General features: G+C 45.1%; 1 protein-coding gene across 1 annotated transcript in view; it reads right to left on the bottom strand.

Moving 5' to 3' along the window:
- Window positions 1–25,251, bottom strand: part of CFAP58 (cilia and flagella associated protein 58) — a 674,866-nt gene that overhangs the window by 283,054 nt on the left and 366,561 nt on the right. Inside the window, exons 8-10 of the mRNA XM_086922755.1 lie at window positions 15,979–16,061; window positions 4,667–4,858; window positions 2,909–3,070 (exon numbers count right to left, since the gene is read on the bottom strand). Coding sequence (XP_086778881.1) covers window positions 2,909–3,070; window positions 4,667–4,858; window positions 15,979–16,061 — 437 coding nt within the window. The remainder of the gene's footprint in view (window positions 1–2,908; window positions 3,071–4,666; window positions 4,859–15,978; window positions 16,062–25,251) is intronic.

Genomic DNA, 25,251 nt, shown 5'->3' with positions numbered 1-25,251 from the left:
TGGACCATTCTGTGGACTCCTGTATTCAAAAGGGTGCCTATTCCAGTTCCTGGGCCCTGGGAATTGTGTTGTTGGTGCTGCAAAGCAAGAAGAACAGCTCCAATGCCATCAGCGATGCTGCCAGTGACCCCACAACTTGCACAGTGGCTGATGGCACCGTTCGTGAAGAGCACAACGCACCGCCCCATCTGCACCGCAGCTCCGACGCCCGTTGATGCCTGGCGATACCTGCAGTTATCGGCCTTCCTGAGGCCAGGGCTCGTACCGAGGCCATCACCGCCAGAATCAGCATCACGTTATTGCGAAGTTGATAACCCACGAGGGTGACTTCAAGAAATCTTCGACATAGCATCGTCTCACCAGAACCGATTCCTCATCACTGATGCTGGCTAACTTCCCTGTCCTGGACTCGACGCCTCACCTCCTCATGGACTCAACGCCTCTCCTCCCAGGTGGCAGAAGGGAACCAGCTTCGCCTAGGCACAGATGCCTCACCTCCACAAGACAGTGCATCACCTGTTCACTTTGTTTCCAAGGTACTGTTGTTTGGGGGGACCGTGTGACTCCGTGCCCGGCCCGCGCACTTCATGGTCAGTGCCGTACTTTCGATTTGTGCCTTGTCACAATGTTGTAATAGCCCCAGGTGGAGCCTTTTTGTTTCTACGGTTCTATTTTTGAAGTAACCGTTCTAAAAATGATATCTTGATACCTGTATGTTGGGTTTTTGTTGTTTTGGTCTGGTTTGGTTTAGATAAAGATACTATTTTTTTCTAAACTGGTGTGGTGTCCATTTGTGGTGTTTTCACTGTGTTACTGTGTGTTTGGGTACAAATACCTTACACATTGGCTTTGGGATAGGCCTGTCTGATCATGCCACGCTACCAAGGGGGTGAGCAGGGGTTATTTAAAGTCTGTAATCCCATTTCCCTGAATAGATGGAAGGGTCCCTACTTGGACAAAGGTGCATACCTCTGCCAATTAGATACCCCCATTTCTAACATGCACAATGTGTGAAAATACCCACAGCAGCGAAACACACTTATACAAACATACAGTTGAAATAGATTCATGCCTGGGTTAGGTGTATGCAGTACATATATGCAATACAAACCTTCAAGAACTGTATACAAAAGTAAAGCAGTGATTGCATTGCCCTGCATGCACATCAACTCAGGGTACCATTGGCAATCTGTTTTACAACCACATCATGTGTGTTTTTCTGTACTCTACACTAAAGAAGCTGTGCAATATTCATAGATTGTATGCTTGCCTCCATCCCCTTACTGAATAAATACACAAAGGATATGCAAATGAATTATGAATCTGCTCAATAATGCATTTATTTAGAGAGCGTTTCATATTGGAGTGAATTCTTGCAAATGACAAACAGCTAGGTGGAGTTTTACACTGGTGGGGCAATGACAGATCTAGGCACACAAAGTTCTCCTTCCTACTCTGTACACATTTAACTATCAGGCCCTTGCCGCAATTTTAAAAAGGATTTTGCTATTGGAATAAAACAAACATGCACAGATTTTATTAAAATATTCATCCAATTTCAAGACTTCATTTAAACACGTCACTGGTGCGGCATCTTTTCCTACAATCCCTGTTTGGCTTCGAGTGCCAGATAGTAGAATTGTAATTGATAAAAGCAGCCTCTTTTATATATATATATATATATATATATATATATATATATATATATATATATATATATATATATATATATATATATATATATATATATATATATATACATATATATATATATATATTTATATATATATATATATATATATATATATATATATATATATATATATATATATATATATATATATATATATAGAGAGAGAGAGAGAGAGAGAGAGAGAGAGAGAGAGATGTAGTACATGAGTTTACTCAATATTTTTATAACAACACACTACATATAGAGACTTATAGATAAAGAAATATCAAAGTCATTTAGGAATATCATATCCTTCCCATTTTCTTGTCAGCCGTGTTTGTGAAAACACTAATTAGGCAATGGTTTGGAGTTGGTCAGTGTTTTCTAATCTTTGTACAAACCAGTTTCTGCAAGGGCTGAAATTTGGATGCTAATTCGCATGTACCATGGCCAGAATTCACAAGTGCATAAGATGCCTCACCCTTTGTTAAATTTCAGCTGGAAAAATCTGCAAATACACAGGAAATCAATATGGTATGCACATTTTATCTGTGGATAGTCATTGTGAAGAGCAAACAATCATAAACTTACACAAAGTGTAAGTTTAGCTTTGTGAAACAGGCCCTTACTCTTTTGTGGGTGGTCTGGTGACCCTAAACCTCTTGATGGCCCTCCCTAAAACCCTGCTTACTCCCCACCCATCCTCTTACCTCTATTCATGTGTTCCCTATTTTCAAGCCACTTCCCTCTGTTGTTCCCACATTAACTACTAAAAATCATATCTATGTGTGCGGAGATGCTGCAAGCAGCACAGAGTTCTCCAAACATATATGTATAGGAGAAGTAAACTTTGCATGTAGGTTTGTGAATAGCCTTTTTAGAACCTGTTGCGATCAGGAGAGGCCCATGCAGGTAAGATTAGTGGGGTGGGGAGGGAGTCGATAGACAGCGAGGAGTTCAAATTAAATTTAAGAAAAAGAAAACCACTTACCTCGTGCTCACCGCATTGTTGACTCTTTTTTTAGAAAAGTATTTTAACTACTTGTTGTCTATCGACTCCTCCCCGTCTCGCCCCACCGATCTTACCTGCACTGGCCGCTCCTGGTTGCAATATATCAAAACGTCCTACAGAATACAGTTTAGGAATAGTCCCCCCACCCTTGTTTACTAGATTACGCAGGCTCAGGTGAACAGCCAGGCTACCAGCTAACAACGGAGGTATTCTGAACACCGTACCTGAGCTTCAATGAGATTTTTGCTGTAGAGGTTCCGGTCTGATCTCACGGCTTCGTACAGATTCTGCTGTTGCTTTAATTTCGTCTCTGCCTCTGCTATCTTCTTCTTGTGGTCGAAGATCTGCATCTCCCGCACTTTAATATCCTCCATGTGCTGTAGGACCTGAAATGGAAGGTAGGAAATGAACAAGGTATAACTGACTACTGAGAGGAACAAAACAACCTGGACGCCATCTTATCAGGTAGCTGCATATATTTGTAACTTGAACATTTATTTTTAAATTAATCATTCTCAGACCCGTAAAGATCTGGCCTTCTGTTACTGTTTGTCTCAAAATATAGGTCACATGTTCCCGTGCCAAAGGCATTAATGTATGCTCTGTAAGGAAAGACAGGGTTTGAAATTCGAGGAGCTGGAGTGCTGTTGTTGAAATATTAAATCCGGAGTTAAACAGGGCGGAAGTGAAGACGTGAGTTGTGCCTTAGATCAGTGTCATTCCACGAAGCCGGTGGATGTGCCTCGCGACGTGCGAGACGTCATTAAGGAAGTGAGTTAAATGAGAGGACAAGTGTCCTTTCTGTGAACTCGAAATACAACATGAACTGAAACTTTGCTTCAATCTATCTTTCGACTAATAACTTGTTAATGGTACATACTGTGTGCTGCACTTTCAACTTCCACATTGAGCACATTAAATTATTAGTACGTGAACCCAGTTCATATAAATTAGATAATCATGTCTAATCACAGTGATGCCAGTTCAAACATATCGTTCTCTGGGGTTTCACCAAAGGGCAGGAAAAAATGTGTCTGCGCAATCATTACTGCGGTTTGACTCACGAAATCAAGCTCTTGTGAATTTCTGCGAGTTGATGGTCTGTAAGATGTGCATATGTGTTTAGTCTTAAGAATCAGGCATAGATGGGTGAGGAATGGAACCATTTTCACAGAGCCCTTCGGCTGTACGCAGTGGTAAAGGCTGGACCCAGGACCCTACTACTGGCACACACTCTTTGCCTGGGCATAGCAGCCTCTGGGAGCTAGGCTTGGACTTCAGGCAGGTTCTGCACCCACCCTCATGTTCAGAGAGTCTACTGGATAATGCCTTTGCTGTGTGCAGTGGTGAGGGCGACAAGTTGGTACACACTCTGGAACCAGCACCGTACCACTGGCACACACTCTTTGCCTGGGCTTAGCAGGCTCTGGATGCTAGGCTTGGACTTTAGGCAGGTTCTGCACCCACCCTCATGTTCAGAGAGTCTACTGGATAAAGCCTTTGCTGTGTGCAGTGGTGAGGGCGACAAGTTGGTACACACTCTGGAACCAGCACCGTACCACTGGCACACACTCTTTGCCTGGGCTTAGCAGCCTCTGGATGCTAGGCTTGGACTTCAGGCAGGTTGTGCGCACACCCTCATGTTCAGAGAGTCTACTGGATAAAGCTTTTGCTGTGCACAGAGGTAACTAGGCAAAGGGCTTGGTATTCAAACACACCCCAAGCCCAGCCACATAGCGATCAACAAGCTTCACATGACCTTTTGCCATGTACGGGAGGTTCTGAATGCTGCAGCCCCCCATCCTTAGCCTTGAGGGCTTACCTTGTTTTAATATATTTTATTTAAATCATAGATGAAGCAAGGCACCTAGGATCTGTTATGGACACTCCCTGCACCAGCAGCAGAAGTGTGTGGTGTGTGTGCATGTCTAGTTGTGGTCACAGTTTGATAGAAACGTATGTTCAACAAGTCCACTCTTTACCTTCTGTGTCAGATCACTGGCTTCATTGATGTATCGGTCTCTCTCCTTTTCGAGCTGGTAGATGATGTTTCTCTGCTTTTGAGCCTCCTCTTTGAAGCTGTTGATCTCCTCTTCCAGGTTTTTCTTCGATTGCTCATGGAGCTTCACCAGGTTGAGTTGTTTCTGAGTGGCACTGGTAGCCTTTATCATATTCTACAAAAGAGGAAAGCAGGACCTTTAATAGTGAATCACAGTTACCACAAAAATAAACTCACAACTACATTTAACTAGAAACCTTTCAAGGTCTTATATCTGCCCACTTCTACCAAAATAACATCCACTTGCAACAGCAGGGGAAATTAGGTATTTATGCTACTTAAGAGTGAGCTCCAGTGTTTCCTATCCGCATACTGTCAGCCCAAATGTATAAGAGCAAGACTAGGGGCACTGCATAACTGGGAGGCAATAATGCTCTGACGAAAATACACTATTTTAGGCGCAACTGCCAACATATTCTGTAAATTGTCAGAAAATATGCTCCACATGCTTGCACTTCTAGGCAGAGAGAAATGCGCGATTCATGTAGATATGGCCTTGCAACGATGCGTCCTACTTTGTTTTGAACACAGGTCACAAGCATGCATGAGACCTGCTGCCTGTTGCGCATTTGACATAAGTATTACATCCCCATGCTCTGTGGACGTAAGTGCAGTGGACACAAGCCTACCATTGAAGCACACATTGGCATCCAACGGCACCATGATATGGGGAACAAAACAAATGACTTCAGAGGATCTCATGACTGCTCACACGTTACCCTGCATAGCAGCATTGACATGTATGGGCCTTAAAAGACCAACATGTATCAATGCGTTCCATTACATTGTCACCCGAAAGGTATGTGTGGAAAAGCAATTCTGAGCTCCATTGCTGATGATTTACATGGCAAGTGAAGGAAGGGGATACTTCCCCTACCGGTACCCTCTCCTGCAGGAGAGCTGTGCTAGTTTGGAACTGCCAATGGGAACAAGAAGCGCACCCAATGAAAATCTAAAGTTATTCCTCTGGAATGAGGGGTGCAGAGAGATTGGGTAACATCCCAGAGTGCAGATTTCTCACTGGGGACTCCAGCCACGTGTAAGCATCTCTCCTATGTGCAGTCAGCCTACTAACATAGCAGCTGTTGCTTGGTTGAATGTATATACGTATACCAACATTTTAAAATGTGTATTTGAGACGAAAATGTATAACTTATGAACTGATGTTTGAAGAAAAATGGTTGAATTTCCATAATATTTTAAAGCTGACATTTGAGTGATAGTTACTTTGGTGTCACAAGCCCTGCACTATGGCTGTAATGTATTAGCGATGTAACTCCAAAATGACAAAGCCTTTTTCACATTTCTACTAGCAACCCTGCCTGTTGCACTAAGGCGACTGCTGCTGGTAATCTTGCATTGAGCGGCCACTAGCGTAATCTTGTCTGATGTGATCACTATTAGAACACTAATAATATTAGGGGGTTGGGATGATTATTGTTAACATAAGCAGCTCTTATTACAGTGCTTGTGTCCCTGAAACAGCCCATTTTTGCGAATATGCAAATTTGCAGAGTTAATCAGTACACACACAAATTAGCAGTTTTTATGACTTTTTGTACATGACCTAAGGTGCGTGGAAGCACTAGAGAGTAAGAAATCATGAATGAAGACAAGGAGGCGTGGCCTTTAAAGCAGTTATCAACACGAGCCAGGAAAGCTGACAACCTGTGTATCCACACAGTGATCCCTGGTAAGACAACCTCCACGGCCGGAGTCATTCAAGCACACATCCCAGGCACCCTTCTGTTCCCTAGAAGGGGACAATCTCTGCACGCTTGTGGAAGGTGTATGGGTGTGCTAATTGTCACAAGCTCTCAAAGAGGGGCTGAGGTAGGTGTGTGGTTGTGTGAAGCTCAGGGAGCACAACACAGAAGTGGAGGAAAGATGCGTGTACGGGGGAGAAACACCTTTTACACTCACACTTACAAAGTGAGGGTGAGGAATGCCATCTGAAAGTGGGACAGAGATCCAGGCATTAGGACGTAAAAAGAGGAGCCTGGAGAGATCCGCTTGGATTGGCCGAGATCTTGGCATGAAGAGTTAAAAAAGGCCCTGCAGAGAGATATGCTTGGGTGAGGGAGATCCTAGAAAGAGGTCACACAAAGAGGGACAGCGGATAGATCTCTTTAAATGACAGAGACCCAGGCATCACGAGTCACAAAGAGGGACTGAGAAGATATCAGTATGTAGTAACAACGTTAATGGGATGATGACCTACAGAGAGAGGTTGAGGAGAGAGCTGCGTAGGGTGACAAGAACCAGGCACATAAGGGGGCCTTAAGAGAGATGTGCATGGGGTGTTCAGAAAACTAAGGGTCTTATCTAGAGTTTGTTGGAGTGGGAGGAATGCCATAAGCCAGTACCTTCGGTGGTAACTCCTGTCCCTGTGGTCTACATGCCACGTGACCTCTTGGTCACAGTGACATTCATTCCACCCTACTGAGCACAAGACTATTGTCAGTCATTTTCCTAGCCTTGTCTGCCAGAAAGGGTATGGAAAATGTTAAATGAGCCACGCACATAGCAGAAAAAGTTCCATGTGCATTGGGGCCATTCACTTTTTGTTATGAGGAAACAAATTCCTGCATTTTGAGATTGTTTTGTTTGATAAAAAAGTTTGAATTGTGGGAGCTTTAAACATGGCACCTGCTTCCAAACTTCATTCCTTTTAAGGGAGTTGCCATGCCACTGGCTTCCTTCGAAGCAGGGAGATACCTGATAGACAGGTAGGAATCTCTAAATAGGGCAGGCAGCGAGCAGAGGACAAGCCTTGCTGAACCCTCAGGACAATTAAATGCCTGACAAGGACCAACAGGCACATGCATAAACCTTTTTTGCAAGCGCAAATGCTGCGATTCGCAAAAATTGTAACCGTGGGCGGCCAGCTACGCTCCGTCTGCGGAGTGTGCGTAGTTCCGCCTACTCCGCATTTTGCGGAGCTGGCGGAGCCAGGCGGCACTACGCACGCTCCGCAGACGGAGCGTAGCTGGCCGCCACCCGCCTCCCTCCCGCCCTCCCTAAATACTTTAAAATAAAAGAACGCAATAATTTTAAAAGCACTTACCTTGCCGCCGCTGGCCGCCGCGTTCCCCGGGGCTCGTTCTCTTCCGCCTTCCGTATTTTGCAGTAATGCGCATGCGCGGACGGCCGCGCATGCGCATTTTCACGAGAAAATGCGCATGCGCGGCCGCCCGCGCATGCGCATTACTGCAAAATACGGAAGACGGAAGAGAACGAGCCCCGGGGAACGCGGCGGCCAGCGGCGGCAAGGTAAGTGCTTTTAAAATGATTGCGTTCTTTTATTTTAAAGTATTTAGGGAGGGCGGGAGGGAGGCGGGTTGCGGGGCTGCCGGCCAGTGGTTTTGCGGAGTGGGGCTACGCGGAGTGCGGAGGTGGGCGTAGTTTCTCGCCCACTTCGCGTAGCTCCGCGAAGCCCCACTCCGCGAACTCCGCCCAGGCCTAAAAAATTGGCAGTTTGCGCCCACAAAAAGGGCTTTTGCGATGCATCAAGGTTTAAGGCACTCGCAACTTAAGAATTTGCAATTTATTGCGATGCGTTAAATGCAATGCAAGACCCACTTTAACCCCTCCCATGCTTGTGTGACGAGCTGAGCTCGTCATGGAGTACAGTGGAGCTGCACTCATGACGAGCTCAGCTCGTCACGACCTTTGGAACGTTCGCACGTGGGGCTAATACCCCAATGTGCTGAACGTTCAAAAAACGGGTGCGGCCGTGACGAGCTGAGCTCGTCACCAGCATGAGGGCGCTGCGTGCGCCCTCCCGCCCCCCGCACAGCGGCGGGGAAATACCCTGCGGCGAAGAGGTTAAAATAGTGATTTCGCTATTTGGGGCCACAAATTACCGAGCAATTAAACTGGTCGGTAATTTGCAAAAACTTGTTCGCACACACATGCCCTTGAGGCATGTGTGTGCGCAACATGGGTGTACATCACAATTTCAGGGGTGCAACAGGGTATCATTTACACACCCTTGCACCCCTTGAAATTGCATGTGCAATTTGCGAGTACCTATTGGTTCTCGCAAATTGCGTATGCAATCTCCCATTCATTCCTATGGGACTGTAGGCCCATAGGAATGAATGGGGAGCCTCTCCTTAAATGCGACTCGCAATTTGCGACTCACAATTAAGGAACTTGTAGGAATCACTATTTTCTCAGTGATTCCAACATGCATAGGCTTTTGCAATTCCTTATTAGCGAATCCTTATTTTTCGGTAAGAAGGAATCGTAAATGACATGTTTGATGCATGTGCCAGCAAATGAGGCCCGAAATGTTTCAACCTACTTATCACTACACCTCCAAGAACAGTGACAATACCTAAATAAAAGCACACTTTAATGGAGCAATTTTTTTGTGTAAATTTAAAACCATTATTGTATATTTATATAATTTTTCTCTGGACGTTAACACCACTGATTTAAAACATTTTTAAGCAGATGTTTGAAAGAGATTTCCCGTACATTAAGATAGACTCTAAACAAGCCTGAAATAGAATTAAAAAAAATATTTGTCATTGCTTATCCTGTTTCTTTACTTGTTGAAAACTTTGTTCCGCAGGTGATTCTTTTAAAAAAAAAGTTTTATTCTTTTTATTGAACAAGCTCATAAGACTACATTATGAAACTTACACGCTTGTACACAATACAATGAGTTGGGATTGAAGCTGAAACATTGATGGGGAAGTAAGACAGACTCAATCCTCGCAAGAATAAGCATGATTTTAAGCTAGCAGTTCTGTCAAACCAGGAGGCTATTTATTGAGGATATGTTGTCTTATTTCGCAGAGTAAGTGGACCAACGTCACAGACCCCTGGCCTCTTTATGCATTTCTGTATCTGTTCCATGGAGACCAATTTGTTCCTACTTTATCATACACCTCCTACTTTTGTAGAGCAATTCCTCAGCTCAATGACACCAGTCTAAGCCCTTTTCCCATTTTGCTTCTGACAGGGAGAGGGGCAGTCACCAACACCTGGCAATGTTTCGTTTTGCGACCCCTGCCGCCAGTGCCAGCCAAAGTTTAGTATGGAGCGGCCAGTCTCCCTCCCCCTGGATCATTAGAAGGAGCCACCTGGCATCTATCTGGACCTCTGTCTCCGTTACCCCTGACATTATAGTTGTGACTCTCTGCCAGAATGAGCTGATCTTTGGGGCAATCCCAGTAGATTTGGCGGGGGCCCGAGAGAGGGAACACCACCAACTTGGTCCAGTTAATAGTGTAGCTAGAGTAGCTTCTAAACAACTCGAAGATGTGGAGGACTCTTGCTATTGAATAGTATGATCTTGATATATATATAGAACTATATCATCCGCATGCAGAGACGTGCGCTCTTCCTATCCTCCCGGTACCGCGCTGGCTTGGATTAACGGATCCGTTCTGATCCAGTGTGCCAATGGCTCCAGTGCCAAGGGAAACAACTATGGTGACAAGGAGCAGCCTAGGCTGGTGCCTCTATGCAGCTGGAAGGGTCTAGATAGTGCGCCATTGACCCGCACACAGGCCAGCGGGCCCCGGTAGAGTAATCTAACCCATTTACAGAACTTAGGGCCGAAGCCCAATCTCGAAAGTATGGCAAACAAGAAGGCCACTCTATGCTATCAAAGGCCATCACAGCATCTAGCGCCATCAGAGCTGTCTGTTGAGGCGAGAGATTTTCCATCTGGTGCAAGTCACCATAGAGTCGTCAGGGGTCGATTCTTAAAGAGAAGAACCTACAAGCAGAGGGGACAGAGTCTATGCCACTCGGAGGTGACCAGGAGGCATGGAAGAATGATGCCCACCGATGACAGATGGTTCAAAGGAGCTGACGGTAACATTGTCCATGCAGCTGTGGGGACGAAGCAACACTGAGGAAGACAGGAGCCATGCAAAAGATATCCCCCATCAGAAGTCAAGAACCAGGGGGTCGGTGTCCGGCGGGAACACCAACCAGCCTTGGCAATGGCAACAGACATGGAAATTGAAGAAGGAGCAATGTTGGGACTAGCAGGGTCCAACGGACTCACCACAAGCAGGAGAGTCAGAGTCGGCCCCCAAGCAGGGGAGCCCACTGAAGCAGAAGACTCTTGAGAGTACCTACAGGTCAGGGCACAGGAGTCGCAAGAGGACCTGAAGCAGCTCACCAAAGATGAAGGCCCACGGTGCAGAGGATGTGGTGAGGATGCTTATCTTGGCAGGAGGGGATGCTGGAGCTTCTTGTAGCCTGAAGATCTCTGGAGTGCGGAGCCAACAAGTCTGGGCAACGGCAAGTCGATGCGCTGCACACAGGTTCAGTCCTAGCGGTTCCGAAGAGGAATACTGGCCTCAATATTGCAGAGAGGACCGATCAGGCCTTGAGGGAGCTGCAGAACCACCATGTGCATTGCTGAACCTTCCAAAGTCCGTGGGACATCCTTAGCAGCAGACCGGTCAGCTTAGTTGCAGTGCCTCCAGATGCAGGGGAGTGACTTCTTCACTCCAAGGGAGATTACTTTGGGTGTCCTTGATGCCCACAGGTCTGTTGAAGATCCTGGAAGAAGCACAGACACAGGAGACGAAGAAGACATGCATAACAGGAGCAGCAGGAGTCTTTCTAGGTGCAGTCTGGGCTCCAGGCAAAGTTCAACTAAGTCCAAGTGTCCAGATGGTCGAAGAGTTACGTGGTTTTTAGGCTTCAATCTTGTCCCACAATGAATCTGAGGAACCGCCCCCCCTACACACATTGGTAAGCCCTTTAATACCCTAAGAAAGGGGTTAGGGTGACTCAGGGGTCCCTATTAGAGGAGGGGCTGGACAGAGGGGAGGATACTCCCATGTCCTTTGTCCAGTTTCATGCCAGAGCGGATTCCTAGGGATTCCAGAAATGGTTCCAAACCGGTACTAGCATGCTTGTTTCCAGTCCAGGGAGGACCTGGCCTGGCAGTTCGGGCTGCACTGTTCCCATTGGGGCGCAAGGTAAAGACTGATTTGCATATGGCTGGGTCCAAACTGGAATGGCGAGGTGAGCACAAAAACGATGAATTTAGGCCCAGATCCTTGTACTGTGGTGAATGTATGACATTGTTCTGCATTCTGTCTATCAATTGTTCTTTTTCCACTTGGAAAGGTGCCACCACTTTCGAATAAAAGGATGTGCAGGTTCTGAGTACAAGCTTCTCAGGGAAACACGTAGTATATGGAGGCTGGACTATGAAGGTCTATAGCTTGCGGATGCAGCATGCAGACATGTTGGCAATAAGTAATACTGTTTTCAAGTTAAGGAGGCTCGAAGAGAGCACACATCAAAAAGGTCTAAAAACAAATTAAGTTCCTACTTTGGAGTAATAACGTAAGCAGGGGTAAAGATATGTAAAAGCACTTCTACAAATGCAGCACAACCAGTAACTTAAATAATGAGAGCTGATCAGAAGACAATAAAAGGATGAAAGGGGCATTAAAATCAGGAGTTCGAAGTAACATACCCTGTGGGCTCAGTCTCGGGTTTCGAAATTAAGTGTAGGTGGTCCTGCTGGACATACTCTAGCAGTTGTGGGATCAGGGGTAGAGGTAGAAATAAGTACAGTAGGTCAAACTCCCACAGATAGCAGCACATAGAGACCCTCAAGAGGGAAAGGTGAGAGCACAAAATGCTGGGAATGGAGTGTTTTTGAGGATCCAAAAAGTTCTAGGGCTCACTCCAGTGTACAAGGGCACCCTGAGCAAATGCTAGAAGTAGATGTCACACTTAGTGAGGAAAAATACACCTGCTAAGTTCATCCAACCTTATACTGACAGGTCCTACCATATGACTGTCTGACCAGTAAAGTGTCAGCCAGGCCACGACCTCAACACCTCCAGGCAGAGGGCCACACAACCCTGTTAGCTGCAGTACCACATGGTGATCATGTTTCCTGTTAGCACCCGGATTGACCTACCATTGATGGAAGCATATAGTTCCAGCAGATTTATCTCATGAAGCTTCTCCGCCGGAGATCAGAGGTCTCTGATCTCCAGATAACATCCCCAACCATGGGATGATGCATCTGTCACCACTGTGACTTCCTGAGGCGAGGGAGTTTGAGACTGGTCAGTTTTAGGCCAGATACATAGATCCTAATTGGAAGGTGTAACCAGTGCTGGGTTCACTGAAGGCCCACCCATGATGAGGCACCAGCAGGTTAAAAGATGCCAAGAGTCCTGAACGTCACAGATCCACCAGGGCTGGATCAATATTTTTCACCTGCACCCACCTCAAAAGGAAGCCATCTTCAGATTTCCCATCATCCATCCTCACAGGAGGTGACATCGCTCATTTTCCAGCATCTACCGCTCCCAGCGATGAGAAATCTGGCCAGGAGGGGGTCTAGAGCATGATTTTTTCTAGCGAGTGCTCGACAACTTACCGATGGCAAGCCGCTCAAGAGAAAAAACTCAGCTCTGCGTCACTTCGCTGAGTTTTTGGGCACTCTGCATGGAGCGCGGAGTAGGCCGAACTCCGCAAACTCTGCCGGCGGAGCGGATTTCTTCACCTACACATAGTTGTGATGCCACTTCCTGTGATTCCACGTGGGATGTCATGCAATGTAATGTCACACACCATGTTGCCACTTGCATACTGTCTAACTTGGTTAGTTGCCCCACTTCTTTTTTTAGGACTCAGTGCCCTGGGGCAATGTCAATAAATGTCTAGAATAAAGCACCCAGTCTGCTATGTACATATTGTATTACACCAGTGTAAGACTGGCATGCAGGTTCTCCTGGACCCTACTGAACAGATTGAAGACACTATGATTGCTCATGTATGATATTGTTAATGTCCCTGGAATGCACACATCGCAGAAAACTAAGAACATAGCTTTGCTCCTGTACAGGTTAGCACCACATATACAGCTACCCTGGCTAAGGAAGGAATGTAACTGTCAAATATACTGAGTAAACAGGGCTCTCGAATAATTCACTACTGGTGTGCCTGCTGCTGGGATAATATGGCTGCTTGATGCGCACCCTGCTCAGATTATGTTGTCTGACGATAAGGCATACATTCCTCTGAGCTCAAGGAGGTGATGAGGGCAGCCTGCTGCTGCTGAAGTCCAAATTAAGCTAGGGCCCTCAGACTGAACATGTACCGGACGGGATGATGTAGTTGACCCTGCACATGGTTGCTTCGGGTCCCATCACTGGAAGGAAAATATAACAAAGCTTTGAGGATGGAGCATTCAAGAAGAAATGGTGTCTTCAAGGGAATCTATTCAATAGCACGTACGTCTGCGTGACTCTAGACTGCCTAGCCGGATCACAGCTGGTGCTATGTTCTGAAGAGCCTTAAGCAAGGTACAGGTTGGGAGGTCCAAACAGAATTTCACAAACGTATCTTTACTCAGACAAGAAGGATGAAGAGATAAGATGTATGCTATTGCATAGAAAAACAGGAAGCTGTACAAGGATTGTTGTGATCTGGTTGGTGAGGTCTGCAGAATGTGATGTTTATGTAAGGTCTGGAGGTCATCTAAGAATGCTAATTTTGGCAATGACGCGAAAAGAAATCCCTCCACCTGAAAGATGGGCTGGACCTCTTGAGACACAAGGGCTGATAGTATGGCAGTCCGCCAGGGCCAGGTCACCATCTGGCAGGTTGCATGGTACAATTCATATGGGGGCATGTAGACAGCAGGCACAAGGAACACATGATAGAAATAGTTGCTGATACATGGAAATACTGATTCCTGTGTAGGCAGTAATTGGGGGTCATAGCTGCAGGCATGCTAACGGAGCAGGGCGAGTTTCTGGCACAGGGTGTGATCCCAAGGGTATAAAACCTTCTCATGCCATTGACTCACAGCCATTGACACAAGCACTGCACTTTGTTAACAAGAATTCAGACAAAGTCAATATTTAGTTGAAACTGAACAGATTCAGCAGCGGCTGTCCTCACACCTGCTCGTACGTACATTTACTGGCATTCTTCTCCAGAATAGGTTATAATATAGACACTTCTGTGTATTTTACACTTGAAGGTGTCGATGGCCAAGGTGCGGTGGGGTAGTGGGCTAATGTGCCCACTGTAGGGGCCTGTATTTGACCTCACAATCACAGGTTCAAATCCATGCAGGTCCACTCAGCCTTTTATCCTTCTGAGTTCAATAACGTGAGTACCATTGAGTTGGGTAACAATAAACATCTGCTAATCAGTGCCAAGATGCCCTTTGAATGTGCGCTTTACAAATACACATTATTATGCAGGATTTTCAGTGAAATTATTTTACATGTGTTAATGTGTGCCAAAAGGGTTGGATTAGCAAGGTACCACGTGTTTCTGTAGTTTCCTAAAAAAATTGCTTGTTACCCCAGCCTTCCAAGGAACCATGAACTTGAGAGTAGTTAGGGTTATGCACTGCTGGGACAGGGCACACATGACAAATTCTACCAGCCTATGGCACGTGGACAACCCTGTACATATTGTCATTGTACCCGCTTGCGAACCACATGGATGGTTTTCTGGACTCTGCTGACAAGGATGGATGCACTTTGGCTTTTCATGGCAATGCTTGTTTAAATACATGTAGCACATGCTCCAAGAAGGTGAGCTAGGAAAATATTTGTGAATTCACAAAACAAGTATTTTTATGGGCGCTTCCAAACTGCAAACTTATTTCTGCCCTGGAATACCTACTAACCAGTCTTGGAAGAAGATTTACTCAACAGAATGTGCTAGTAAATCATTTTACCAGTTTAAAACCAGAGTTTATAATTCAGAAATTTGTCTTAACTCTTTAAATATACAAGAAGCTGTGGGAATAAAGCCCTGCGTTGTAAATTGAGCTCACAGAAGCTACCTGCTCTTTCCACCAGGCCCACAATTCTTACTAAGAGGAGCCCTGAAGACTCATCTTTTAGTGTTGAATCTGTAACGACAATACTTCAGTATTGTTTGCTTTATGCTGTTCAAAAGCGAGAACAATTCAAATATTCTTTGGAGAAACAAAATATGTGTAACACGTAAAAAGGAGACCCGTGCGATTATGGAATAACTACTCTTTGCCCATGAACTCCTACTCACAATCTTATATGTCTCTGATGACCATTTCCTGCACACTGGCACGTGCATGCTCATTTCCTTAATTAGGGGGCCAGTTATTTGCTCTGAATAAACTTTGAATCTGCTCTCTGCAGTGACTTTCTCCCGTTTCTTATGGTTACTGCGTTTCCTAGGCAACGCATATATCCCGCAGCAGCGTTGGAAGAGCGGACTCACCTTATTCAGGATGTCTCGCTCTCTCACGAGCTCCTCGATGGCCTTCCGGTCGAGCTCCGCGTGCCTCTTCGCAGTGTCCAGCCCTGAGGTACAAAACACACGGGGAGCCTTAGAACTGGGAAGCTGAAACAGCACGTTACAGGCAAAAGGCGCAGTGATCCTACTGATTACAAACATAGGGACGAACATCTGTTTTCTACATGAATCTAAAATGCATCTCTTGACACAAGACTTTGTATCTCTCTGCTGCAGCACTGCAAAGAACTTCCATTGGTCATGGTTCTATTACTTACCTAGTCCTACTCTCGCTTATCTCCATTACGGAATGAGCCCCCTGTGCTTTGTAGACACACCCCCTACCAAAATGAAAAGGCACTGCCCCCTCCACAACACCTGTACGTACCAAGCCACCGTAGACACAGTTGGCCGGGCCACCGGGAGGGAGGGTGGGCCGTAATGGATATAAACAAGAGTAGGACTAGGAGTAATTTGATTATCTGTAAGTAATAGAACCATTACCTCCACGTCCCTCTCACTTATCTCCATTACGCAATGAAACATAGCAAGCCAAAGAAAAACAAGGCCAACTATCCAAGCAGCAGCCCAGAACATCTTAACAAGAAGCACAAATGAAAGGCAAACAAAAAGGAAAGACTGGCCAGTCCCAAGACAGCGGACCGACACCCAGAGAGAAACCTGGACCCAAACAGGGGAAAGAAAAAGACCCACAAGACAACGAGCCTAGGACCCAGCAACCGTCAACCCGAAAAACAAAGGAAGACAACCAGCCGAGCCTAAAGGTGCAAACCCCACAACGAAAGAAACAACGGGGAAAGCAGAGAGATCGCAAAACGAGAGGGAAAGCTCAAAGAGGAAGACATCCTCTGAGCGAAAGCCCAAAAAGAACCAGAAGACCAGAACCAGACCAGCCCACAGAGCCCTGTGTTAGAATTGAGGGTCTCTAGTTGTCACAGGTAGGTAATTGTGACAAATAGTGACCCTTTCCTCTAGTCAGGGTAAGGGGGTACACTCTTAAAATAACCCCTGCTCACCCCCTTTGTAGCTTGGCACAAGCAGACAGGCTTATCTCAGAGGCAGTGTGTAAAGCATTTGTGAACACACTGTGACAACACTACAAATGGACACCACACAGGTTGTATATTTTAAAAAAAGAAGTATCTTTTATATAGAGTTACCACAAGACCATAAACGACAAAAATAATCCGCAATACTATTAGAAATCAAGAGTTCTTATTAAAACTTTAGTTTCCTTGCACATATCTTATCCTAAACAATATCTAAATTGTTTCTTTCCTTAAGACTTTCTTTTCTAAACATGGGTTTTTGCCATGCGTCATGACTGCCATCTGGTGTTGCCTTTCATGTAGGCATCAGAAGTTAGTCTGTGAGCAAAGCAGTCTGACCTATTGTGGATCATATATATATATATTAACTAAACATTTCTTCGTGCGCTGGAGTTAATTTCAGAAGCTGGCCTTTCACCTGGAATTGACCCTGCCAAGCCAATTTCCCTGCAAGATCGTTATTTACTTTCCCAATCACATTCAAGACATTTGTTAACTTTTAAGTTTCTGTTATCTTGCACATTATCTGAAACTACTTTTCTTTACTGTTTCTTCATTTCATGGTTATGCTTCCAATTAAGGGTTTGTTCGGGCCTTCCAGATTATTATTTAGATATGCCTAAATATTAACTTGTGGGTTGGGACACTGTAAAATGAGCTTTACTGTATGATGCTGTGTGATGTCATGTATTTTCTATTGGTTGAATTTTGGTGCAGGGGCGTGCATTTTAAATGTACCTTTTTGTGTATAAATAGGGATGTCTCGCCTTAGTAAAATTGAGCAGTTTCTTGAGTTGTACACCGTGTTGTATTGCTGGGATTTCTGCTACTAGGTGCAGCTAATAAATTTGATCTCTGACGCCACCTAGAAGTATTCAGTGTCTCTGTATACCAAGGCAAGGGAACCCAGAGGACTTTGGGCGTGTCCCTGATGCCGCTGGGTATTTGAAAACCCAGTTCTTCAGTTGGCGCGGCCAACGTGGGACGACTTCAGTGGTACCGGTCCAAGCCCAAAGATTGCGAGGAGCCACGTGAGGAAATTCTGGAGGAGGGCCCCCACTTCATCGACCCCTGCATGTCGACGTGGACCAAAGGTCTTTTCTGCGAGGTTTCCCGCTTTCCAACGGCTACGAAGGACTGCTGCCCTGACGGGGCCTTGTCTTGGACCCTCCAATTGATGTTTTTAAAGCGAGACAATAGACGGTCTTCTGGTGGCGTAACAGATATTTGGTTAAGTATAAGTAGGTCGCTCCCACGACTTTGTCTGGTTCCTTGGTTTTGATTTGGTTGCTGCAGTACCCAAAGCCGAAGGGCTTGTATATTTACAAGTGTATCATTTTTTGATTCCCTTTGAAGTTTGAAACCAGACTAGTGAGCAAGATGCCTGGTCTTGGTAAATTTGGTAATTGGTTTGTTTGTGGTAGTAACAGGGATTTCCCGATTGGAGGATTCATGTCAGATACCTCCGGTTGGAACTCCGACTTATGAACTTTACTCAAAACACGGAGTGGGCCCTATTACTTATAATGAAGTATGGGTCCGCTACACTAAAAAGGATGGTGTTTTACGATGGCCCTCACATGGTAGTTTTGAAACAGAGATTTTAGACAATATAGAAGTTAGGCTATTTAGGAAGAAAGCTTGGCCGGCAATGTTTGACTCTTTCCGCCTTTGGCGTAAGGAAGCCAAACAGAGAGAAATTAAGCAAGCAAGGAGAGATAGGAAAGATAAAAATATGTCAGTACTACAAGCTGCTAGACAGTTTAAGGAAGATGGAGAAGAGCGTGCGAGTGAAGTCTTAGATAGACAGGCCATAGATAAATGTTATCCTGCTTTGCCGTCTTCTCCTCCGAAAGTGATGGAAGACCCTGAAAAGGATCCTTTGATCTCCTATTTACTGAGATTGCCTCCTCCCTATGTGCAGGGTGCTACTGCGCCTCTATTACCCCCGGTTGTTCCACCCTTTGTTGTTCAACCTCCTGCTGTTGTTCAGCCACCCGGTGGTCCACAGATGGTTTTGTCTTCTCCTGCGCAACCCATTCTAGGGTCGCCAGCCTTGCTATCAGCTTTGCCTCAAACTCCTTTGCCTTCTGCTTCTGCATCTTCGATTTCTACTGTTCTTGTCCCTACACCTTCCTTGCCTCAGAATACTTATTCTCCTGTTCTTATGTCTGCTTCTTCTCCTTCTGTTCGAAAATGAATGACAGAAACTGTTTCTAATTTGTTGTCACTTTTGTTTGGGTCACTGAATATGACCCCTGTTTCGGAACGTAAACAGAGTCGTAGTCATCTTCCTCGCTCTGAAGAACGAACAGTGTTGGATTTGTTGGCTCGTAGGTGGATTTTAAATGCTCCGAGGTATGATTTGCCAGCAGTTATGGATGTTTTCTTTCAGTGGGAACCGCCTAAGCAATGGTATGTTTTTGATGTAATGTGTACTTTTCTGCGTCAGGAATGGGAAGATAATGAGTTGGGTCCGATTCCGAAGGATGTGCTCGATGTTCAGTCAGATTTTCCCAAAGGGATGATAGTAGAATCTGATGTTACAGATGCTGTAGAGATGATACTTGCTTTCAGATCTAGGCTTTCGCCTCAGACATTGTATGAACCTGATTGCTCTGTTAGGAGGAAAGTGAAACAGTACCCTATGAGAGAAGTTCCTCAGGTATGGAAAGAAGCAGTCCAGGCTAATGTAAATCAGGGTATTCAGGCCGCTCCGGCTCATTTTCAGCGAGTATGGGTACATGTCCCTTGGAAGAGAGCAAAGGTCTTGGCTCTTAAGCAGACCTTACCTGACCCTTGTAAGAATCCTGCTGGTTATTACAAGGAGTTGTCCCAGACAGTTGAAGCGTGTATTATGAATTTAGCTGACATCGATATGTTGATGGGTAATGTAGTCCCTCAACCCTTGTGGGCGAAGATTCGTCATGAGAATCATGCTGCTGAATTAGGTGATACCTGGGCGAATATTGTTGCTGCAGATGGTAGACAGGAGGGAGGTGCTAAACCTGAACCTCTAGTTTCAGAATTACCAGGTAGAATTATTAATCGGTATACACCTGTTACAACGCATTCGTTACTCCGCACTACCATTACAACGCGACTTTTACAACGCATACCATTACAACGCATTGCGCTGGGGGGCGCTCTAGGATAGGGAATAAGTATAATTTACTATCCAACACCTTCCCTAGGGTCCACGGGGACTGGAGTTAGAATAGTAAGTTATACTTACCACTATCCAGCACCTCAAAGCGCTATGCGTTGTAATGGTATGCGTTGTGATGGTCGCGTTGTAACGGTAGGTAGTTGTAATAGTATGCGTTGTAACATGGTACATCCTTATTAATCTGATGAAAACGATGATGCCCGCTTTACGAGTGAAACGGGATAAGTTAGCAGCATGTAAGCAGAAGAAAGATGAGAGTGTATCTGATTTCTTCACTAGGTTTGAAGAGACGTTTATTGATCATAATGGCCAGGATATGAGTACAGAGGTTGGTCAAAGGTTGTTTGTGGATAAATTTGTCTTTAATTTCCTTCCAGAACTTTCTAATAAGTTAAAGGACTCTGAGAGTTCATGTGCCGTCTCTTCGTCGGCCTAGATATTGGCTACTGCACAATATTACGAGAATAGGGATAAAGATGAGAAGGATAAAGTGGAGAAGAAAACTAAAGAGTTAAAGACGAAAGTTCTTTTGCAGCAAGCTTATCCGCCTCGTCAGAATCAGCCTCAGTTTCAGCAACCTCCACAATTTCAGAGATTGTTACAGAAGCCGGAGCCTTATGTTCAGCGATTCTTTCCTGGCCCTAATCAGTGTGCTTATTGCAGAGAGGAAGGTCATTACAAGAATAGTTGCCCGGCTTTGTTACAGCGTGCGAATGGTGTATCTGGTCAGAAAGGTTGTGGTAGTTTTCAGCAAGCTCCTAGGGGTAGGGGACATGGTGTGTTTCCCCAGAATGAGCGTTCCTCTTCCCTACAGAATTTCTGCGAATTATTTTGACAGACAGAATGTTCCGAGTGGTCAGTCTGCCCAGTATTATGTTGAGGATTACTATGTCGAAGGTGAGAGTTCTGGTTATAATGATAACTAGGACAGCCAAGGACAAAGTGAGGGAGTAGTGTCAGTTCCAGTAGACCAGAGTGGACCCTATGTTGAAGTGATTACATCAGGTGTGGTAGAACCTTTTCTTTTGGATACTGGTGCGATGACGAGTGCTATTATGCACTCTAAACTTCCTGGTGCACCTTTGTCTGGCTTGACCAATGTTTCAGTAGGATTTTCAGGCGCCCCAGTTCGTAATCCGGTTTCTAGTCCTTTGTCCCTTTCGATTGGTCCTTGTGAATTGGAAGCTCCACTTATTTTAACGACTGGTTGTGGTGAGAATCTGTTGGGTTTGGACTTGCTGAAAAGATTATATGCGACATTGCATTGTTCTCCTTCAGGAGTACAACTTACCCTCAGTAAGAAAGTGATTTCCCCAATGTATTTGTCTAAGGAATGTTTGCCACTGGAATTGCGTTCGTTTCCTGATACACTTTGGGCTACAGGTCCAAATGATGTTGGTCTTTTGCAGATTCCAGCTTATGTTGTCACCCTTAAGTCAAATCCTAGGCTACCTCATATTCACCAATACAAGATCTCGAGTGATGGTGAGAGAGCTCTTTTGGCGACTGTTTATGATCTGGTTGAGAAGGGTGTAGTTGAGGAAACGAGAGGTAATGTTTGTAACAGTCCTATTTTGCCTGTCCTTAAACGTACTGATGCTTCTCAGCCACCTGTGTACCGGTTTGTGATCGACCTTCGAGAGGTAAATAAGATAGTCGTGCCACAGCTTCCTGTGGTACCTAATATCACTGCTTTGTTGACTTTGATTTCTGCTTCGGCGGCTTGGTTTTCTGTCATCGATTTGAAGAATGCTTTCTTCAGTATTCCTATTGCTGAGGAGAGTAGGGATATTTTTGGCTTCTCATTAGGTGGCCGAAGCTTCCGGTTTAAGAGAGCTCCCCAAGGTTATTGTGAAAGTCCCTCCATCTATAGTCAGGCGTTGAAAACTCAGCTTGACGGTTTTGTGTTACCTGTTGGTGCTACTCTTATACAGTACGTCGATGATTTGTTGATTACTGCTGATGATGAAAAGATTTGTAAAGAGGCTACTCTTTCTTTGTTGCAGTATTTGTCTGACCTTCATCATAAAGTGTCACCTTCAAAGTTGCAATATTGTCGCGAGGAAGTGACCTACTTAGGTCATCTCTTGTCGCAGGAGGGAAGGAGATTGACCCCAGAACGAATTCAAGCAATTGCACAAATGAATGTACCATCCACACAGAGAGAAGTGCGTGCCTTTTTAGGTATTACATCGTATTGTAGACAGTGGATCCTCAATTTTTCACTGTTGGCGAAACCTCTGTTAGCATTGACTCTGAAAGATACTCCGCATCCTCTTCCTTGGTCTGACGAATGTCAGAAAAGTTTTTCTGAACTACGCGATGCATTGTGTTTGGCTCCTGTGTTGGGTACTCCAGACTATAGTAAGCCTTTCACGTTGTACGTGCACGAGAGAGAAGGTTGTGCGTTGTCAGTGTTGACACAACCATTTGGGGACAAGCAGCGTCCATGTGCGTATTTCTCCTCTACATTAGACCCAGTTGCTAAGGCGTTGCCGAGTTGTCTGAGAGCTACAGCTGCAGCAGCTGTTTCTATCCGACAGTCCGCTGGTTTGGTATTGGACAATACGTTGATTGTGATGGTCCCACATGCAGTGGATACCTTATTAAAAAAGACTAAGACACAGCACCTTACTAGTGCATGTCTGTCAGGTTACGAGTTGACATTGTTGGCTAGTCATGTTCACATTAAAAGATGTAATGTGCTGAATCCAGCTACGTTGTTACCGATCTCTACAGAGACGGATGTGCAAGAACAGCATGATTGTTTTCTTCGTACAGAGGAAGAAACGAAAGCTAGAGTTGACCTCAGGGATACTCCCCTTACGGATGTTGATGGTACCCTATGGGTAGATGGTTCGTGTTTTAAGCTTCCGAATGGTGAAACGACTGCAGCGTATGCTATTACAACTTTACATACAGTTGTTGAGACAGCACGCATACCACAGAATTCTGCGCAAGCAGCAGAATTGATTGCATTGACTAGAGCATGTGTGTTGTCAGAAGGAAAGCGAGTGAATGTTTACACCGATAGCCAGTATGCGTTTGGAGTTGCCCATAGTTTTGGGCGTCTGTGGAGAGAGCGTGGGCTCCTTACTTCGCACGGAACCAAAATACAGCATGGGCAGTTGGTGAATGAACTTTTGGAATCTCTCACTCTCCCAAAGGAGATTGCAATTGTGAAGTGTAGTGCGCATAAGAAAGTTGTGGACGATGTTGGTCGAGGGAATGAGTTTGCGGATGAAGTTGCGAAGGAAACGACGAAAGACATGATGAGCCGTATGTATGTTGCAGGCCCAGCTAATTGGGTTATGGCTGGTGGAATGTGTGAAGACACAATAGAAAGTGTGAAAATGATTCAGGCTGAAGCGACTGAGAAAGAAGTGAGTGTTTGGAGAGAAACTACGGGTATGTTGGATTCGACAGGTTGTTGGGTTGAGTTGTCAGAACACCTGCGATGGCTGTTGCCAGATGCGTATGTGCTTCCAGTGGTTACAATGGCTCATGGAATGGCTCACATAAGTTCGAAGGGAATATGCAAGTTGTTGGCTCCAGTTTGGCAGAATGCTGGAATTCCGAAATGTGCAGAGAACGTGGTGAAACATTGTATGATTTGTCTGAAGTATAATCCTGGTAAGGGAACTCCAACTCCAGCTGGTCATTTTGCTTTTCCGACGTATCCGTTTGAGGTGATACAGCTAGATTATATACATATGGAGAGATGCAACAATTTGAAGTATGTCCTTGTGGTTGTTTGTGCCTTTTCCAGGTGGATAGAGGCCTACCCCCTAAAGGATAATACTGCCTTGTCTACAGCCAAGGTTTTGCTGAGAGAGTACTTCCCTAGGTATGGTTTGCCGAGAATTGTATGGTCGGACAATGGGAGTGAATTTGTGGGTCAAATCATGAAGAAAGTATGTGCTGGATTGGGAATAAATCAGAAGTTCCATGCAGCGAATCACCCCCAGTCTGCTGGACTTGTTGAATGTTATAATGGTACCTTGAAGCTGAAATTAGCTAAGGTACAAGCGAGCACTGGTCTTACATGGCCGGATGCCTTGCCGTTGGCTCTTTTGTCAATAAGGACGACTGCATTCTCGAGTGGGACCTAGTCCATATGAAATTGTGTTTGGTCGTCCGGCCAATGTTTGGAGTGTGCCTCTTCCTAAAGAATACAGCAGTATTGAGTACCCTATGTTGGTGGATTACTTACATGACTTGACTGCTAAATTACGTGTTCTCCACCAACAGGTCTATGACAGACTACCAACAGCAACTGCGGATCCAGGACACACAATTCAACCCGGCGATTATATTCTCACAACGATTTTTCAACGAACAAAGAATTTGGAGCCGAGGTGGACTGGACCACATTTAGTTTTGTTAGTGACTTGAACTGCTGTTAGAATAGCTGGCAAGAAAAACTGGGTGCATGCCACCCATTGCAAAAAAGTTTTATTGCGCTTACCATATGACAAGTGGGTGAGGGGAGGTATAGCCGATTCTGAATGTGAAAAACTTCCTAGATTTGTTCCATTTAGTGATGCTCATTTGACATGGACATGGCCAGAACGCGAGGATGACAATGTGCTGCAAGAAGCTGTTCCTCCACGTTTGAGATTGGACACTACCGAACCTGAACTTTTGTTTACGGACCAAACTGTGCCGACTAAATCACGTTACAACCTCCGATCTCGGAATAAATAAAGAGACTTTGAACATTATTTTTTTCCACACTGAGATCAAAAAGAGACAATTTCTTCGAGTATTTTGCATTTGACTTTTGTTTTTCTTTTTCTCTTGCTTTTTCTGAAATTGTATTATGGTTTTCTGTTAAATTTTTGATTGGTTACCATTTGCCAGTTGCAGGGTCACGTAGGAGTACCGACGGTTCAGTTTGTGACCTGAGTAGTGGCAATAGGTCTGCAGGACTTGCGGTGTCCCTACGACCTGCTAATAATCACAGCTGAAGTACTCTGTCAAGATTGCGTGAGCAACATTAGAAAATGAAGATTGTAT

This window comes from Lissotriton vulgaris, chromosome 5 (genome assembly GCF_964263255.1).
Source record: "Lissotriton vulgaris chromosome 5, aLisVul1.2, whole genome shotgun sequence".
Lineage (NCBI taxonomy): Eukaryota > Metazoa > Chordata > Amphibia > Caudata > Salamandridae > Lissotriton > Lissotriton vulgaris.
This window is presented reverse-complemented; position numbering and strand designations above follow the sequence as displayed.